The sequence below is a fragment of the Thunnus albacares genome, chromosome 11 (genome assembly GCF_914725855.1).
Source record: "Thunnus albacares chromosome 11, fThuAlb1.1, whole genome shotgun sequence".
NCBI classification, from domain to species: Eukaryota; Metazoa; Chordata; class Actinopteri; order Scombriformes; family Scombridae; genus Thunnus; species Thunnus albacares.
The window spans coordinates 13,171,183-13,192,530 of NC_058116.1; the positions used below are offsets into that span (position 1 = coordinate 13,171,183).

Consider the following 21,348-nt stretch of genomic DNA (forward strand, 5'->3'; position numbering starts at 1 on the left):
GTCATATCACTTTATAGATGTACACAAGGACCAGAATCGTGCTTCAATTGTAACGCTGTTAAATGCTTTCATGTGTTCAGCAATTTGGTGATTCATTGAAGGCTCTCTTTGATTCAGGTTCCACAGCATTGGATTATGGGAGGCGAAAGGATGGCTGGGGGTCACAAAGGGTTCAAAGCTACCTTCTCTCTCAGAGTTTCTTTAGAGCCATTTGATCATACCCCCAAAACCAACACAGTGAGATGTGTGTGTGTGTCTGTGCAAACAAAGAGACACTTGACGGATGTTTGTATCTGTACTTTTTGTACTTTTATCTTTATGAATATTATAGACTTATAAACAAAGTTCGGGAACCAAAGACCACGCCTTGTACGCAACCCATTTCCGCACCACAGGGTATTTAAACACACCATATCCGCTCCTCTTCCCTTTGTCTCAGCTTGCAAGCACCCTGTGACACACCAGCATAAACTTAAAACTTCTTACTCACATCATGGACCTCGAACTGCTCCTCAACGGGGGAGGAGGTTCTTGGTAAGAGAGGTGACCAAGAACCCGATGGTCACTCTGGTTGAGCTCTAGAGATCCTGTGTGCAGATGAGAGAAACTTCCAGAAGGACAGCCATCACTGCGACACTCCACCGATCTGCTTTTTGTAACTTTTAGAGAGGTTTGTGTTCTTTTGTTTCTGACATGGTGTTAGGGGTGTGGTGCTTGGACACTGACTATGGCAACTCCCTCCCTTGGATTCTTTATCAAATAGATTTGAAACCCTGTTTAATCAATTATCTAATGACAACTGCATACCTGGTCTAGGTTGATAACATATGTTGTTTGCCTCATGTCTTTGTCCACTTTGACTCTGATGAAGACACAGTAGTGTCGAAATGTTAGTCTGTTTGCACAATTTAAGTTTGTGAATTAATCTGCGTGCTCCAGTCACTTTTGTTCTCTGGAAGTTTGCTGTCTTTGAACTGAGAGGCACCTGATTCAGCTTGGTTTTGCTGGAGGAAGGGAGGAGAACCCTGTTTTAACTGTTCATATTTAATTAAAGTGAGCACTGGGTTTGTTACTGAAAAGCTGATTATTGCTGTGTCGTTGCCTGACATCAGTTTCCAGGCAGTTTACATATATATCTTCTGTTTGCTCATGCTGTTGGAAAAAAAAGGTAAAGAGCAGAAATCAAAAATTGAACTCTAGGCTTACAGTTACTGCAGTCAGTTCACTTTGATCTCGGTCTCTTTGCAAAACAGATTTTGTCTTTACTTTCTTTGGTTGTTACTTGAACTCAAAGTGAACCAACTCCATTCCTTATATTTCTACAGATTGTATATTAGGTGAATCTTCTCAAATAACAAAATGATAATTATTTTGCTTACCATGTTTGTGTGTGGAGATTGAATGCTATGTCTGTAAAAGAGACTGACATTAGAGCTAGAATCCAAAATTTACAGGTTTGAAATGTTGATTTTAGTATCTTGTTTATATTTTAGCAGTTGAGAATAAAAGTGTGTTATAGAATGACTTGAAGTAAATGTAACTTACTGTGCATGCTGTTTGCAGACTCTTTTCAGAAGGATCAAAGAAAATATTAACACCAGGCAACAAACACAAGGAACAATAGTTGCCACAGCAATAACCGGCAGCTCGTTCTGATTTTCAGCTTTGTCTAGGAAGAAACAAAATGCACAATTAAACTCACAACAAGCCCAATATGTAGTTAAATTAAGCTCACAGTCATGGAAAAACAGTTTCATTTGTGTGTGTAAGATCAATGTTTTACAAAGGGGGGAGAGGAGCTGCTCCCATTTCCTGTGGTCTCTCAAAACAGCCCAAGCATAATTTTGCCATTATGTCATTATAATACAATATCCAAGCTAAAAACATGACAAGCTATTTATTACAACAAAGTGATGAGGAGATTCTTCTGTGGAGTTTTGGCAAGCAGTGTAATAAATCTACACTTAGAGACTATTTACCATGAAGTTAATAACAGTGCAGCCATTGCTGTCCAACTTTTTGTGTTTGTGTCTTGAGGACAGATGGGTGAGTGTATTTGAGCTTTTTAGTGTGGGATTGTGTTTCCTGTAATTTAGGTCTGATTAACACACCTGTCACATTTGTAACTATCAGCTCCATCCAACAGACATTTCATATGGTGAATTTGATTTTCAATGTTACCATGTTGTCAGAATTCTGTTACACAACAATTAAAGGAAATGTTTGCACAAAATGCTTATTCGCTGTCTTGCCAGAGTAAGGTTAAAGGATCAATACCACTTTCATGTCTGCCCATTCAGTTTGAAGCCTTAGCATATAGACAGGGGGAAACAGTTTCGAAATCTACCTACAAGCACTTCTAAAATTCACTAATTAGCTTGTTATATCTTATTTGTTTAATCTGTACAAAAACTTAAGCAGAGTGGTGTCATAGATGTTGTAAATGAAAAGTCAGAGAAAAGGTCCAGTTGATGGCCAAATATCTAGAAAAATCCTCCATTCCACCTTGAAACAAAGACAATTTTGTTTTGAACATCATATTGACTGTATATGTGGTCAACTCAGGAAATAGGGTTTGAATGTAAGTGGTATTTTGCCCAAACATTGTATTTTTATTTAAACTTCACTTACTAACAAATAAAGTTACAAACTGACAAAATGAAAAAAAATAACACAATACATGTCAAAAGATCTGAATTAAACAATAATGTGACTGTAAAATTTTAAATAAAACTGCCATTAAGAAAAAAGCAAAGGATGTTATTACGTGGTCAAAATTCAGCCTTGTTGACATCAGTGGTTACTAGTTAATGCAGTGAAGAATCAGTAACTATGGAAAGTTCTTGTCAGTTTCATACAACCTTAAGAGACCTCTTACGTGCTGCTCCATTCTTGCATAGAGTGTAATGAGCTTTCCATGACTCATCCCACACAAAAATGCTTTTCTTCCCGTTACTTCAGTTGGATGTTTGAGCTTCACTGTGTAGGCTGCTGTATGAGTTTGACACTAGAGGGCTGTTTTCACATTCATCTTCTGAGGAGGGAAAGTTTTTTCTTTGCTCATCAAAAAGTAAAGGCATGTACCCAAGAACAAGATTTACATAACAACTAGTTTGGAGCCAATCATGGTCCAGTATGTCCAGATTAGTTGTCCTTCTAGGGCAATGATTCACATATTCTGTTTAAAGTTTAATGTTTATTCAAAAGAGAATCAAGGCACTAAAGTGATAATACATTTGGGTTGTGTGTGCATTAGACATTAATTGGTACTTTGCCCAAATATTGTTATACTTTTATTTAAACTTTACTTACTAACCAATAAAACCTAAGCGAAATTAAAAAACTGCTTCTCAAGAGTGTTCTGGCCAATATAAGAGGCAATAACTATACGTTACAAACTGACAAAATGAAAAAAATAACACAATACATGTCATAAGATCTGAATTAGACAATAATGTGACTGTAAAATTATAAATAAAACTGCCATTAAGAATCATATAAAACATCCTTTCCAAACACAGATACAGTGCAATAAATTTAGTAACTACATTTACTTACCGGTGGTGAGTAGGATTTTACAGCAGTAATGATGATTAAAACTCACATCTACAGTTTATGACACTGTAGCTGCATGCATGTGAAATGTTAAGTTCAAGCCTGGCCTGGTCCAACACACACCAGAAGTGGTTTCCACACAGGAAACAAATGTTCATATGACACTGGTGGTCTGTGGACATTTAAGTTACGTGCTTTGTTTTCTTTGAGGTGACAGACCATGCTGTGTCTTTACTCAGACATTTATTGCAGACAATGTATTGCAAAATGTGAATGAACCCTGAGTTGTATTGTTCTATATGCAGTAACAACAATAATAATAATAAAGTTTATTTATATCACACTTTTCATAACATAAAATGCAGCTCAAAGTGCTTTACAAAAAATGTATTAAAAACAAACATAAACAGATATTTAAAAATAGGAAACATTAAAACAACCAAGAAAAAACAAAAAAAAGAAACAAAAAAACAATAAAAAATAAAAAACTAAGAAGATAAAAAGAGGTAAGAAGAAAGAAAGAGGTAAAATCATCAGGATATAAAGATAATACAGGTAGTAAAAACAGTAAAAAGCAAATAAAAGGTGCATAGCTTCAAAAAGCTGCCTCACCATACTTTTTGTATTTTACTGCACATTTAACCAGCCAGCCTTAAGCAACCTAAGGGAACAGTTTGGGACATACTCTGACAAGCAATCTGAAAGATATGAAGGTACTAGACCTTTTTGGGCTTTAAAAACAATTAAAAGAATTTTAAAATCTATCCTCAACATTATAGGTAGCCAGTGCAATTAGGGAACATATTACAACAGTATTAGCGTCATACTGTTGTAATATGTTCCCTTTTCTTAGTTTTGGTTAAAATTCTTGCTGCTGAGTTTTGAAGTTATCCTGAAGTTATGAGTTGCAGCCAATCAATGTTTTACTTGGTAAACCAGTATAAAGTGCATTACAATAATCTAAGAGTTAAAAACAAAGGCATGAGTCAGTTTCTTAGCATCTTCCAATGTAAGGTAGGGCCCACTCTTGCAATGTTTCTTAAATTATAAAAAACTATCTTTGAAACATTGTGGATGTTACTTTTAAAATTCAAATCAGAGTTGAGGATAACACCCAAATTTTTTACTTTTGGCTTAATCTGTAGAGCCAGATTTCCAAGCCTGCTTGAAAGTTCTTCTCGCTGTGCATCTGTGCCAATTATAAGAACTTCTGTTTTGTCTTCATTTAATTTAAGGAAGTTACCACTCATCCACTGTACAATGCTAGAGAGGCAATCGATCAAGGGAATTAGGGCCTCCTTATCATCTTGCACTACAGATAAATATAACTGGGTGTCATCTGCATAACAATGAAGATTTACACCATGGTTGCGAACAATTTCTGCAATCAGAAGCAATTCCTATTGGAGAAAAAGAACAGTAGTGAACCAAGAATTGAACCCAGAAGAACACCAAAGAGAGAATCACGCTTGTCTGACACATGTTCACCAAGGCTGACAAAATAGCTTCTGCCAGTGAGGTAAGTGTTAAACAAGTTCAGCGTGGCTCCAGAGAATCCAATCTCCAATCTCTCAGAGAGTCTCCAACTCTCTGAGACCCCCTGAGTGTGAGAGACCTTAGATCACATTACATGTTTTTATTTTCTTTCTCATGTTTGAAAATGCATCATTACCACAAAAAATATGAACCTGCAAAAATATAATGTATATTAAACCGATCGTGTATCTTCATTTTGGCAGACATTGTGCACCCTGAAAATAAAAATTGCAAACTGGCTTTTGCAATTGAATTTCAGTTGTGTCATAAATGTTAGTGTGTATCAAATGAAAATGAAATGGAAATATTCATTTGCACAATAGCAGCATTCTCACATTCTCTGTTCTCAAAACATTTCTAGTGTGTCAGCTGCATCTGACACACAAGGAAAATACTGTCCATCAAGTCCTCTTACACAGAAGCGTCATAAGAGATTGAGCTAGTTAATGAATGTGAGTATTCTTTGTACCAGCTTCTCTGCAGGTCGAGTTTGTCCAAATGACAAAAATGTCCACTAAATATCCTAAATCTAAAATGCCCATGCGCTTCTCTTTGAAGAAAATCACTGCATTTAAAACTCTACATTTTAATTATTGAACTGTCAATAATTAGCAGTATGTGTGTGTGAAAAAAGCACAGGATGTTATGATGTGGTCAAAATTCAGCTTTGTTAAGTGGTTACTGGTAAATGCAGTGAAGAATGAAGAAGTAACTATGGAAAGTTCTTGTCAGTTTCATACACCCTTAAGAGGCCTCTTACATGCTGCTCCATTCCTGCATAGAGCATAATGAGCTTGCCATGACAGCGACGCGTCCCACACAAAAATGCTTTTCCTTCTGTTACTTCAGTTGGCTCTTTGTTTGAGCTTCACTGTGTAGACTGCTGTATGAATTTGACACTAGAAGGCTGTTTTCACATTCATCCTCTCAAGAAGGAAAGTTTCTCTGTGCTTATCAAAAAGTAAAGGCATGTACCCATGAACAGGATTTACATCATAACAACTAGTTTGGAGCCAATCATGGTCCTGTATGCAACTTATGTGGAAACTTGAAGCCTCCAGTGCACAAATATTGAGAATGGACTTTTCAGTGAAATAGGAGACATCTGGTGTCCAACAATTAAACTTGTGAAATGAAATATTTACATATTTGATTTTTAATCAGGGAGAAGGAGTATATGTCATTTTAAGAACTTCTGACTACATATCAGACACAAATTATTATTCAAAGCAGAGTATTTTTATATGTCTAAAACCATGTCTGGAAGGCATATTTTACCTTCAAGGTACCAGTATGTGGTTGGTCTTCTGTTCTGCTGTGCCCCTAGTGGCAAATAATAAATTAATTCAGTTTAAAAGGATAGAATATGTGTGGAGGGCAGATTCACTGAAAGCTTTGATAGTGGTGATGGAATACTACTAGTAGAAAAAAATGTTGTGATGTTTATTTTTGTCATTTACAATATCCATCCATCTTTTCTATAAATTTCTATAATTTTAAAAAGATTTTAAAATAGGAATGCATCTTTATAAATTTTGATTAATGTTGCAATAATGTCCAAATGACCAGATGTACAATCCAGCCATTCAAGTAGATGATTCAGCTCTCACTTTTCCTTGTGATGTGCATATCTTTAAACAGACAGAAGGACTGAATCCAGTAATAAAATACCTTGTACAATACTGCCACCTGATGGTGATTTAACAGAAATCCTCACAACCCTTTATCGTTGACTCCATTAAATTCATTTTGCTGGAAATCATAAAGGTCCGTTTGCATTGAATGTTTTTAAGACTTTCCATCCTGACTGATACATTATTATCGTAATTCCAAAGTGGAGTTTGCTCTCCTTGTGTTTGCATGGGTTTCCCCTCACAGTGCAAAGGCAGGGGCATAATTTACGGGTGGGGGGGTATAGGCGCCATGTCCCCTGCACTTTTTCAGAAGGCAGTATTGGATCCCTTCACTTTTTACAGTCTGAAAACTAACGTTATATTAAAAATAAACAGAAGAACCTGGGAACTGGGGTGAGCAAAGGCATACTTTCTTCATGTTATATTTGTAATGTGTTGTTGCAATCCTCATGAATTATGTGTATTTGCTGCATTATCATGATTAGGGATGGGTATCGTTAGGATTTTATCAGTGCTACTATTATCGATACCCCTTATTGGTCCAGTATTAGCCTAACCAGCACGCTGTGGTTGTATAAAACATACTGGTGGTGGATGGGACACTGCAGGCAAAGCAGTTGAAAATATCGCATTTCCACATATTGCTTCTTGAACAGGTGGTTTGATAAAGTACCTATAGTCTTTTTACTTGCAAAGGTTTCATTGTGAGCATAGTTGTCGTTGACGTTATCTTTCACTTCACCTGGTTCACTCATACCTGTCAACACTGGGCTTTGAAAATAAGGGAGATTTTCCAGGACCCCACTTGACTGTAATTTTTACATTATGAAAAGGGTTTCCTCACTTGGCTCCAGAGACCTAATCACCAGATGCCTTTACTGCCTGCTCTGCTGTAATCAAATGGATGGTTGATGTGTTCCTTGTGGATTCTTGGGTGCGCTTGACCTAGCATGGTTAACATCATTTTTCCCTCCATAACCAACACTAAATTCCAGTTACTGAGGTCAACAACCTTTTAACAGCTTAAGAAAACATCATGTTAATAGAGTTGTTGTGTAGTGTTAGTGCCTGTATTAAAAGATCTGTAAGTCCTTTTATAGCAGGTTTCAATTTTGTGCTTTGACTTTTGTTAGTGCAGATGCTCTTTAGTTTACATTTGGATAACAGATTGTGCCTTTCAAAATATTTGCCAGAACAGTAATCCATCTAGATACAGGTGGAAGTTCCTTATCAGTTTTCTTGCTTTGAATGTGTTCATGTCTCTCCATCACCTGACGCCTGACACCTCTATGTGTTTCTCTTTCCTTCTTAAACTTTTCCTTTCAATCTTCTTAATTATGGTGTAATTAGCATGAACAAAGTACACTAAAGCCAGCATAAAATGCATTTTGTTAAATTAAAACTATTTAGCCTTAAACAAAGGGGAAAAAACTACAACTGAAGATAGAGTACTTGCCACTCACTTCTTGGGTGACTTGCAATCCACTTCTTTAAACTTGCTTAAATCTGACCAGCAGGGATGTGGGGCGATCACACACAGTGGGTGAAGTGTTGGCATCAAAGAAGGCAAATTATCATCACATTAATATCTGAACAGTGAATTTGATTCTTTGTGTTTGCCTGTATTTAATTTTTATCTTCAGCACCATGGTTGATAAGGTTGTGCATTCATAAAACGTTCTCTTGACTGGAGTAAATAAAATAAATCCACACTTCTCTTTCCTCACAGGTTTTTACCCAGATTAGTCTACTTTATAAGAAACGGAGACCACTATCCTAACTGATACCTTGAATAACATGAGCTCTGAATATTTCAACCTATTTGAAATGGTGTGATGGTGGAACAAAGATGTTACTCAAAACAAACAGGCCAGGTCTGTCTAAAAAAGATTCTGTCAATAAAAAACAAAATACCAAATGAATATGAAGTATGACTATTGTTCTGTCTGTTTCTTTTACTATTTATTTTAGAGTAGCTCTCATCAAACTTTATCAGATTTCTTCATTTTTCTTGCTGAAATTCTTGTTGATAAATCATAATTCATGTCAGATGCTGATAAATTATAGTAAAATCTACCTGTGATCATTTGACACTCATTGGCAATGGGTGACATTACTGAGTGCTGATAAAATATTTAAATAAATGTACTTTTAAATAAGTACAATTTTGAATGCAGAACTTATAAAGGACTCATAGGGCTACAACTAATAATTATTTCATTATCAGTGAATCTGATGATTATTTTCTTGATTCATCAATTAATAGTTTTGTCTAAAAAATGTCCATTATGACAAAAAAAAGACTTCAAATGTCTTCTTTTGTCCAATCACAGTCCAAAAAATTCTTCCAATTCAGTCCATCAAAATTAAAAAGCAATCAATTAAATTATGAAAATATTGTGTCATGCAGCCTGTTGGCTATATCATATGTTATGTTCAACGATAACATAAAATATAAAGAAAGAATGTATTTAGAATGATAAAGAAATGTTTATTTTTATTTACAGTATATTATAATAGATATTTATTTCTTGATTTTTGGCTTAATCTATGGTTTGTGTCTTTCTCCTAACATATTTACACCAAAAGGCCACCATTGTATTTTTGTCTGTTTGATGTGCTGGCTGCACTGGTTACCTGTTAGGGGCTGGTGACATCAGAGGGGAGTTGAATAGTCAATACTACTTTTATGATACGTATCTTTGATACATATAAATGACATTTTTTGGTGATTGGTCTTCTTACTTTAATAATGACAGACACATATATACATACCTTTTGGATTTTTAATTTTCTATTCAGTTTCTGCCCATACGTCATGTGTGTTTAAGTGTATAAATTTCAAAGATGGACAAAGGTCTTGATGAAATCTTTGCTTTATTGTATGTAATAACTGTCTGTGAACATCCAGCCCAAATTCCTTGACATTCTGATCATTATTTCCAGAGATATATGTGATAAGGCAGACGCTGTTCCTTCCTTTATAAGACCTAAATTTTCACTATTTTCAGTCTTGGGGAGGGTCCAAACATCAACCAAATAAACTAATTTTGCAGCAAGATATTTTTATGCAACCATCCATCTCAAAAACTAAACATATTAAAGTTATGAAAAAAACATGGTTGTGCTTTGTTGTACCTCGGGTACAACAAAGCACAACTTTTAGGGCTCTTACTTCCTCTACTATTTATATTTTTTATATTTGAAATTAATCTAGATCTTTTTGTAAATATCTGTTTTCCCCTTGACATTTTCTGTTGATCAGCGTAAAAAAAATCCACATTAAATCCTCTTTTCAATGTTTTCAATAAATAGAACATGACAAATTCCAAGAGTGGTGAATACTTTTTACAGGTACTGTATATCTGTATACATATATACAGTATATATATAATAAATATAACACTGAGTGGGACATTTTGCACTATTTTACTTTACATTTTACTTTTACTTTAAGTAAATTTTAGAACTAATACTTTTATACATTTAATCAAGAAATATTTTAATGCAGGACTTTTGCTTGTAACTTTTATGCTGTGGTATTGCTACTTTTACTAGAAAGAAGAATTTAGTGGCATCTGGCAGAACAGACTTGGCAGAAAATAGAATATAATATTCATAAGTATGTTTGAATTAGTGTATAATCACCTCAAAATAAGAATCATTGTGTTTTTGCTTCCATAGAATGAGCCCTTTATATCTACATAGGGAGCGGGTCCTCTTCCACGGAGCCCACCATGTACAGTAGCCCAGAACGGACAAACCAAACACCAGCTCTATTGAGGGCCTTTCATGTTATTTGTGAGTTTCGTGGCCACCAGAGGTTCTCCTCCATGCTTGGAAAGGGAGGGGGAGGGGAGGGGTATTGAGTTGATTGCAATCTGCAACCCTGCCATTAGATGGCACTAAATCCTACACACTGGTCCTTTAAGTAAAAGATCTAAATACTTCTTTCACCCCTGGCTCTAGTCCACATGCATGACAAGGATACACAGATGGATGTTTCCAAAGTAAATGAAATGTATATACATATTGCTATTCATTAAATTATTCATTTTAATCTAAACTTATATTATCAGTGTGGTGCAACTCATGCAGAACAAAGACCCTAAAAATCATATGGTAGTGATTAATTTATCATCATCGTCACTGAGTAAATTTTACATATGATCAGCAAAATGTATTTAAAGTATCAAAAATGAAAGTACTTACTGTGCTTAATAGTCCCAGTTAGTGTTACTTTATTATATAGTTTATTATTGAATTATTATTTCTAATGCATTAACATGTAAGAAGCCTTTCAAAACTACAGTTGGTCAAAACTGAGCTAATTTAACAATTTTACATACTGTTGGGTTTTTTCCTTCACAATAATTTAAAATATGAATCTGCAAAATAACATGTAGTTATAGCTGTCAAATAAATATTGTAGACTAAAAAAGTGCAGTGTTATCTGCTAAAATATAGTAGATTGGAAGGATAAAGTAGTATAAAATTGAAGTACAAAAACTTCATAATTGTAATTACAGTACACCGTTGTCCTACCACAGGTTCAGCAACTTCAAGAATCTTTAAAAAACAGTGTGTTTTAGCATTAAATTTATAGCTTTATGAATCATAATGAATTTATTTTTGTTTTTGTGTGTGTGCTTTGCAGAGAAACACTGACACAACACTTCTTGACCACGTGTGACTTTTTATTGCGTTGGTTCACATTCCAAAAGAAGATACTGCCACACATCTATCAGCAAAGAAGACTACAAGTTAGTAAAAAGGATTTTTTTTCTTTTCTTTCTTTCCAAAGATTAATTATGTCTTCTTACAAACATACAGGCAATGCAACAGTTCTCAAAATACAAAAAATCATACATTTCCAGTCATATCGCTTTATAGATGTACACAAGGACCAGAATCGTGCTTCGATTGTAACGCTGTTAAATGCTTTCATGTGTTCAGCAATTTGGTGATTCATTGAAGGCTCTCTTTGATTCAGGTTCCACAGCATTGGATTATGGGAGGCGAAAGGATGGCTGGGGGTCACAAAGGGTTCAAAGCTGCCTTCTCTCTCAGAGTTTCTCTAGAGCCATTTGATCATACCCCCAAAACCAACACTGTGAGGTGTGTGTGTGTGTGTGTCTGTGCAAACGAAGGCACATGTGTGAGTATGAATCTGCACTGTGTCATTCTGATCATGTCTGTAAACATGCAACTCTGATCATGTTAATACTTTGAATAATTTGTATTTCACCATCTGAGCTGCATAAAAGAGACATGTTTTTCTGTCTGTATGTGGGTGTGGGGGAGTTTGTGTGTGTGTGTGTGTGTGTGTGTGTGTGTGTTGAGGGGTTGCAAACAGAAATGTGACTCAAATTTCATCTAAATTTAAGAGAAAAAAGCAAATAAACATAAAGTTCACATAGGTCCCATAGCAATATAAGCACTTGCTACAATCTTACAACATTTGAGAATTTACATTTACAGGTAAGGCACAAGAAATCATACAGTGGCAGCTGTTTGAATAAACAAAACCAGAGAATGTGAGAGAAGGAATTGTTATAAGGCATACTTTTTTACGCACTTTGTATTATAATACTTGATAATGATTTGCAAAGAAGTTATTTCTCTTCTCAAATAGATACCGCAGCCTTGAAATTTTCTGTCTTTATGAGATTTGGTTTGTTAGATTTAATCAATTGAATATCTTGTAATCACAATTAAAACTTGTGTGATTCCTCTAGACAGTGAAGTAACTAAAAACAGTTCTGCACATTATGTACATTATTAGACATGGGATAGGGCGTTATGTACAGCGGGACTTGCCCCTAGTTGTTTGTTTCTCTCTGAATTTGTAAGCATGTCATGAGTATTGTGTTTTCTGCAGGGTAAGGACCACTATGGTCAAATAAAATCAAGTAGAGAGATTTTTTTTCACAGCCAGGTCAAGGATGCTTGTTTTCATTGATGAGTGCGGTTTCTTTTATTGTCTCGGCTCCAACAATACTTTGTGCTGATGGTGCATGATCTTTATCGCCCGGACGCCTGTTTGTACAGCGCGAAAAGAGAGGATTTGGCCTGAGGTCGCTACTATAGTTCATTCTCTGATAGGGCAAAATGAGCCCTGCTCTCTTCCATGGACAAATGATATCACAGTACAGTACACAGTTCTTCTAAAAGGCTACAAAACATAAGCAAATCTAAAATGAAGAGGTGCAGAGTCACATTGAAAAAGACATTCAACATGTGGTCTTTTTTTTTTTTTTTTTTTTTAAGGTTTTTCCTCACTACTCAGCTCTGGCTGTGCTACCTTGTATATAAACATGAAAAGGAGAGAAATGCTCTCAAATTGATGCACATCTCTCTTCACTTGAAAGAATCCTGTGTAAATGGATGCATAGATGAGGTGTTATGAGGGTTAAAGGCCTTGCACAGAGTCTAAACCTCTGAATGTGCAAAAAGGTATGCTCTTCTTGACCTGAAAATGGACTTTTCTTCTTCTCAAAGAGCTGTATACCTGTATATGTACCGGCACTTATTTGTGTGATTTGTCTGTGCGAGAGCCCTCTCACCCACGCCGCTTGCAGCCACATGCTGCATTCGCAGTATGTCGCCGTCTGAATGGGAATTAAAGTCAGTGCCTAACTACAGCGAAATTACTGATTTGCAGACACACAAGTATATTATAACTCTCTTTCCCTTATCAACTCAAACCCCATGTAAAAATGTGTAATCCTCCATTGTATATGATTAAAACTCTTTCAATAAAAAAAGATGTTTCTAAAAATTGAACATGGATTTTCATCAAGTAAAAACATTTCCCCCCTGTGTCCTAGCAAATGTGTCCTTTCCACATTTTTTAAATATAAGAACACACTTAATAAAAAAACTATTCCTCCCGTCTTTTACCTCTACTTTTTATGATATTTCATTTTTATCACAAACACTCAGATTTTTTTTGTTGCTGGGTAGAATTCTTGCTTGTGTCTTTGTGGGCTTTTTTTTAATCTATCCCTGTTGATTTTGTTTTTCCTCCATTTGGTTTTCGACCTGCCTGTTCAAGAGTGTGCGCTGAGTTAGGTGTGTGTGTGCTTTCTTACGTTTGATATTTTGTGTGTGCAGGTGTACATGTGCTCTCTCTCTCACAGGTTCATACGGTGAGATCGTCTGACCTGGCCCTGCTGCTGGCTTTGCTCAGTCGGCTCAGCGGTCTGGTGTCTTCTATCGTATCCATGGCCTCTATCACTGCCTCAGCTGGAGTTACCCCCTCCCCGTTCACTGCCTCCTCATCCACAACCTCCACATCCTCATCCACAACCTCCTCCACCCTCTCTGCTTCCACCTCAGCCACCTGCACCTTCTCGGGCTCCTTCTCGGGCTCCCTCTCGGGCTCCCTCTCGGGCTCCCTCTCGGGCTCCTTCTCGGGCTCCTTCTCAGGCTCCTCCTCATGTAATGTCACCGACCCTCTCCCAGTGGTCTGGGCGTAGGAGGGCAGAGTCTCGTCATACACCTTAGAGATGTCCTCCATTGGCAGCACCTCCTCCGCCTTCTCCTCCAGCGCCTGGAAGGGCGGGGCCCCTCTGCCAGCCTCCATGCCCACCTCAGCCAGCGGGTAGAGGTGAGTTACAGGGGGAGCTTTCTCCTCCTCTAGCAGCCTGTAACCTTTAGCTCTCTGCAGGGAGGGCATGGCCAGGGGGGGCAGGCTCTTCACTTGGGGCGGCAGGGGGGCCGACGCCTCAGTTTGGGCTGGGGCTGGGGCAGGCTTGCGAAAGACAAAGCGAATCTTCTTCAGGCCCAGATGACTGATCTCCACAAAGTTGAGGAAGAGTGAGACACAGGCCACAGCCAACATGAAGATGATGAAGACGGTCTTCTCCGTTGGGCGGGACACAAAGCAGTCCACTGTGTTGGGGCAGGGCCAGCGGCTGCATTTGTACAGTGGCAGGATGCGGAAGCCATACAAGAAGTACTGGCCCACCACGAAACCCACCTCAAACAGTGTCTTGAAGATGATGTGGCAGATGTAGGTCCTCAGCAGGGTGCCCTCCAGCCGGAACTTCTTGCTTCCTTTTGTGCTGGTCTCCTTTGTGGTGCGGACACTGCCCTGGTCAGGTGCCAGAGGGAGTCGCTCCTCGCTCAGCTCCTGCTGCCGACTAAGTTCTGCTTCCTCACGCTCCTTGCGTTTCTCCTCCATGTGCACATGATGCACGGCATGACCCACGTACACCAGAGACGGTGTGGACACAAAGATGATCTGCAGCACCCACAGACGGATGTGGGAGATAGGGAAGGCCTCATCGTAGCACACGTTCTCACATCCAGGTTGCTGTGTGTTACAGACATAGTCAGACTGCTCATCGCCCCACACGAATTCTGCCGCCGTGCCCAGAATGAGGATACGGAAGATGAAGAGCACCGTGAGCCACACCCGGCCGATCACCGTAGAGTGCTCGTTAACTTCCTCTAAAATATTACCCAGAAAGCTCCAGTCACCCATGATCGGTCCGTAGCACTGCAGAATGAAGGGTGGGGTTGGGTGGTATACAGAGGGTGCAGACAGACAGGGAGGGTGGGGTAGACAGGACAGACAGGGGGAGGGGAATAGAGAGTGCCAAAAGTAAGAAATGCAGAAGAGGAAAACTGTAACAAAACTGGAAAAATCAAACCTAAGCCATAATTTCATGCTACCACACTTATTTCTGTTAGAAAGCCCTAAAGAACTTGAAACTTCCAAAAAGTTGAAAGCATTCTGTTTCCATTACATTTACATAAAAAAATATATGAGTCAAATATTAAATTTAACATTTTAGCAAGACATTGATTCCCTTGTACTGAAGGCTGCTTTTTCCCAGTGTAAACACCATTAACCATGTTGAACATTATCAGAGGTGCAAATCAAAAAATCTCTTTCTCTTGCTCTTAAAAATTCCACAGCACAACTGCTAAATTAAAACCATAAAAATATATCAGTAAGTAATATGTTGTCCCCTCTTCTGTAAGCTATCATATAGGTTAAATGTAATCAAACGGGCAACTTGCCACAGCTGCGGCTCCGGCGAAGTTGAGTCCTGTCCCGTTCTCTTGGCACCCGGCAGGGAAAAGTGAACTTTTTTCTGCCCTCTTTCCCACCTAAAGCCCTGTCCTTGTCGCCCCACTGAGCAGATGTGAATGAATCGGCTCTGATGGTTGGTTTTTAGTTTGCTGCAATATTTAAGCTTGGAGCCAGACGGCCTTTATTTGCTGGGCGACGTGTGGTGACGCAGGAGACAATAGGATCAACAGAGCCAGAGCGGGGATGTATGGGAGCAGGCCTCAGGCTCCCACACCAACATGGACACTGTACGGCCGGGGCACCGGGTCCACAGCAGAGCAGTCCAGCTGCATACATGCAACTTCCTCATGCATATACAGTAGATACATACATGTATTGTATGTAGAAACAGTAGATGAATCAAAAACAGTAGCTGATGTGCCTCCAGCTGTGCTGCCATGCCAAATGTTAGTGGCAGGTCAGTGGATGAAGGAGAGTTTACGTCCTCGTCGACCAACACTCGGCTTTGTTGTTTATACAACTATTCAGTGCAGGCAGCAGTATGTTAATTTCAACAATGACTAAAGGTTTAAATAAGGTCGAGCCTCAAGTTCATTTAATAGTATAAATGAACAAATTATATTTTTATTATTCACGTCATGAATACAGCTTTTCCCAGCCAGCCAAGATAATTTAAATAGATAAAAAATTTAATAAAAAAAACAGATCCAGAATGCTGTGCACATTTTCACAGTCAGATTTTCAAACCTTCAAGTCTACAACTAAATTTACAAACCACTAACAGAGACTTTGTCCATATAATACTGGAAAAATCAGAATAAATAATCAAATACTCCACCTTGCCTTCTTTTCAAGGCTTTTGAAGCAAAGTCAGCAAATTACCCTTTTTGATCATCTGTACACCACAATATTTCAAGGTTTTGTTGAGCCATTTTGTGAAAAATTGGCATTCTTCATAGTACAAAGGAAAATGGTCACTCACATTTCACTTCTCCCAAATCACACAGCTCACATAATCTGTTTTCCTCCTGAATATTTGTGAATCTGCCAAACTTAATGGCCAGAGGTAGAATACCAGCTCTGAACTGTGCAACTTGAAAAGCAAGATGTGACATATTAATCAGGGACAAACTTTTGTTTAATCTGCTCTATTCCTGTTTTTTGTATGTAAATCAGATGTTTCACTTTCTGTTTGTGTGAGTTTCTTTTGCATTTTGTTATTTATTGTGCTCTATCCCTGAGATAAAAATACATGTATTTTATTTGCTTTGTAAACGGTGCAAATTTTGGATCTCGATTCTTCATTTTCAGTAAAGCTTTTCTAGAAAATCCATACTGTTAACAAAATGTGAGTTTTCATGTAGTAGATAACAGTCAGCGTCTGTGTGTGCGCTTGTGAGTGTGTGTATCATCATATCTGTGCCACACAGCTGGAATGTGAAGAATGTCAACTGTTGAGTGAAAGGACACAGTGAAATGTCTCTGTTAGGGAGGTTAGTCAAACTTTGGCGGCTCATGGAATAAAAACATTTGGGTTTTAATCTTTGATCTCTGAATCATTCCACAGCTGTTTGACAGAGGAAAAGCTACCGCAGTGTACATAGAAGCTTGTTTCTACTGTCTAAATATCTTTATATCTCATTATGAAATAGCCTCCAGGGTTGTGCAGATAAAATCAACAGCTTTATTATAAGCCCTGTATTACTGGAAATAATAACAATAAATGATGACAAACCTGACTTTGTGCTTGATTCTTGATTCATGACCCTAACAGGAAATGAAAATCCACAGCTTCATGAGACCCCGCAGCATGTTTGATTTGACAAATATAGTTTTGTGTGTGTAACTATATGAACACACCCATTTTATTGTTATGTCAGTTTGTAGGGGCTTAAAATTCATTTGGATAATTATAATTATCATAATATAATCAATAATAACAATCTGAAATAATTACCTATTTAATTGATAGCAAAAATCCACATTTTGAATAAGATATTTATTATAACATAGTTTAATAAACTTAATGAACTGATGTTAATAAGCATCCATTAGGCTGTGATAACTAAATGTTATTGTTTCATAATGTTTGGATTGATTATATTTAGTTTTCTGTAAGTTAATTTAGGTTTTCATGTCTATCTTTAAAGAAAATCAACAAGACCGACTAAAGGACTGAACTTAAATAAATACATACACATGTAAACTATTAATTGTTCTAAACTTAGAGGATGAGACAAATTAATTATTTATAATATATAGTACAAATTTTAAAAAACATTTCTCTGGTGCTGTGTTTTTATCACACCTTAAACAGAATAACGATACAGTATAATGGTCACAATGAATGCTTCCAGTGTATAGCAAGTAATTGTGTGTTTTCATTAAAATAAAAATTTGATTTTATTAATCATTAACAAAAGTTGTCCCATACCAATATTTTTCCATGGTAGCAGTTAACCCATCAGCAAACAGGGAACAGAATGTCACTTACATGAGAATATAACACATTGTGTTAAAATGCACAACCTCACCATTATGAAAAAGTCAAGTCAAGTAAAATCAACAGTGGGAAATCTTTGTGCCAGCATTTAATACTTTAATCATAAACCATACTTGGACTTTGGAGAAGTTTGTTTGAAGAAAGACTTTGTTGTTTGTCTGTCATCTAAACTGTTGAAAACGTGTTCTCCCGGTGAACTATTGATGCACCGAATTAAAGGAAGGAACAAAACCATTACATAGCAATCAGAAATAGACGGTTTATTTAAAGTTACATAACTTGTTTCCCTTTGCACAATCTAATTTCCACAAGTTCCACAATTGTTTTATATTCCCATGAACCCAGATTTTGTCATGTAGTGAAAAATAGTTTGAGCAATGTTTTTTTTGAGGGTTGACTTGCTGACACATTATGCTTAAATTCAACATATTTAAGTTTAGCCTTTTTTATTAGAAAATAGGAGAAGAATTTTAGTTTTTTAAGCATGGAAAACATGTGAAGCAGCATTTAGACCATCATGGGATCCAAAAACTTTCTAATGTCTATAAATGTTAACTACTTTCCAAGGTAGAGTAACCAGCTGTGTCTATTCATTAGAAGGGAAACTATTTGATAAATTACTGCCCTTAAATGAACGGTTAATTTACAGAAAAGATAATATAACAATTTAATTCATAAATGAAAAGGGAAAATATGGAGATATAAAAAATTTATAAAATATATTTAAAAATCTCTATTGTATTGGAGGTGAATTCATACTATTATAGATAAATCAGTGGTCAAAATTAACAGTCAATTATCAATTGAAGTCATGACTCCTTTTATGGATATGTCTCCACTCTGCCCATCTCGTTATGTCCGGCCCTCATTGTCTCTCAACCAATAGCATTCACTGTCCTAAGTGACATCACTGGTTTCATGAACTAGAAAGTCCACCTCCTGATGTCTGCTCTCTGATCTGTTGGTTAGAGGCAGATTTGGCCTCCACACTGAGCTTCACTGATCCCACACAAATGGATCATATTATCTTAGAGCACTTTGAGGCACTATCTTAATGTGTTAAATATCCCCAAATCATTTCTACTGTTTCTCTCTGAATCATATGCCATCCAAAAACATCACTGTGTTATGTTAGCTGATTGAGTTGCTATAACTTGTCTCCATATATCCAGGACCAGTGATATCTTCTCATATTCTTAAAAAAAAATGTCCCCAACAAAAAGCCCAAATACTCCCTCTCCTCTGGACCCTGGATGGCACACGTGCCCTGTTGTGTCGATGAATAGAAGCCATGTTCAGAGCTCTGTGGAGGCATCAGGGTGTATCCACCGAGCTGGGGGACCAGGGGACTCCCTTTAAAGAGCTGTGTGTTGCTATAGTGGACGCTTGCATGCTAAGCCCTACGGTGGGCCCGTGAATGGCACCGGGATTTCACACAAAGACATGATGTCATGATGTAGGGTGCGGACCCTATTGAGCATGTGCAGTGAGGCGTGAGGCCAGATTAGACCTCTGAAGCAGGGCACCAACTGGCCGTTAATCAGAATGCTAACACGCTAACAAACATATCGTACGGCGATCTGCCTACGGCGCGATGGTGCCACACGCTTCCTGCTCGCAGAGCCTTTGAAAGACAGGAAGTAACTGGTATCTTACTTTTGTAATGACCTTATCGATGTGATAAGACATGTTATACATGTCTGCTTTCATCTAACAATATGCATTATATGATTCTCACACATGTTGGCAGGGGGTTGGTTTGATTTGGCCTCCTGGTTCACTCTCACACAATGAACATCTCCACCACTCCCTGAGGAAAAACACTTTCAGGAGAACATTCTTGTATTGAAGAACATTGTACATACTGTAACTGGCCCTGAAATTAACAGATGTGTAACCTTTGATCCACAATGAAGGTACAAAGTCGTTTCTGATGGTTTGGGGGCCCTTGGTTTAATCTTCAGCAGTGTTGTGCCTGATTTGGTTACAGGGATTATGTCCTTGTTGCAGCACATGGTTGGTCTGTCTCCTTCCATCTACACTCCTCTCCTGTGGGATTTATCAGTATGAAGGACTGCAGTGCAGGAGGAATGGGTCATTCCAAACTGCAAGCAAGCAAACTTTATTTATATATCACTTCCTGAAACAAGTACTTCACAGAAAGAAGAAAAAAGGAGAGAGAGAGAAGACAGAATGATAAAATATAAGAGCAAGCTGAATTAAGTGCACAACCATAACTTGTATATGTGACGTCACCCGCTGGTTTGCATTTGAGCCAGTTTGCGCCTCTTGAAGTTCTAATAATACATCCATGGAAGAACTGAAAGGTGCACACTTAACGTCAGCTACTTTAGCTAAATTGTGCTAACAGGGCAGGTATTGTAATCAAGTAACATTAACCTTATCAAAATATTGTGACAGTAGTCCAACTCAGTGTGAGTCCCAGAGCCAGGGAGACTGTCAAATGTAAATCAGCAGACAGGAGCAGTAATTTTTACAAAATGACCACCAGCACACTTATTACAGGGCCAGAATTTACGATTGAGACTATAACATCTGATTGAAAATCATTTTTGACTTAGTATTTCTAGAAAGAAATTGATGCTTTTTGAATGGGAGTCAGTTGGAGCTAGGGATTTTTTGGAGGCAGCATCTAGCGGCCGTTGGTGGCATTGCACTTTAAGGTACTTCTGCATTGGCTTGAGCCTCAAGTCATAGTATTTTCCACTTGTGTACAACCCACAAAATACAAGATATAAAATCAACGGAAAGCAAAACAGATGGGTTTGAAGATGATTTTTAATGATTCACAGTTATTTGGCTTCTCTAAGACTGTTCCAGAGTTTCAGAACAAAAACACAATCACTTTTAGCAAAAGGATAAAAAGTAGAAAAGACAGAAGGAAAGTAGATTTTCTTAATATTGCCTCAATATTGTTTAAATGTACTGTATGTACATTTGGAAACTATATGTAACTTAAAGGTATAAATAAAAGCATTACAAAAATGCCATAAAGGGGATCGTAAATTATAAATCTGGTGATGTTCTACATTTTTCTTATTGCCAACAAATCG

The 21,348-nt window shown here is 37.5% G+C and overlaps 1 protein-coding gene and 1 long non-coding RNA gene across 2 annotated transcripts; both read right to left on the reverse strand.

Annotated features, from left to right (window-relative positions):
- Positions 1-748: 748 nt before the first annotated feature.
- On the reverse strand, positions 749-1,760 carry LOC122992245. The gene is made up of 3 exons (XR_006406000.1): positions 1,546-1,760; positions 1,380-1,410; positions 749-1,152 (listed from the first exon to the last, which is right to left on the reverse strand). It is a non-coding gene; the product is annotated as an uncharacterized LOC122992245 (long non-coding RNA).
- Positions 1,761-12,103: 10,343 nt separating this feature from the next.
- On the reverse strand, positions 12,104-15,216 carry LOC122992221 (gap junction alpha-8 protein-like). Its single transcript, XM_044365942.1, has one exon. The coding sequence runs from the start codon at positions 15,214-15,216 to the stop codon at positions 13,870-13,872; it is 1,347 nt and encodes a 448-aa protein (XP_044221877.1). The 3' UTR covers positions 12,104-13,869.
- Positions 15,217-21,348: the final 6,132 nt, after the last annotated feature.

What these genes read in the sequence shown, in the direction of transcription:
- LOC122992221 (XM_044365942.1), bottom strand. Translation starts at nt 15,216, where the DNA reads ATGGGTGACTGGAGCTTTCTGGGTAATATTTTAGAGGAAGTTAACGAG.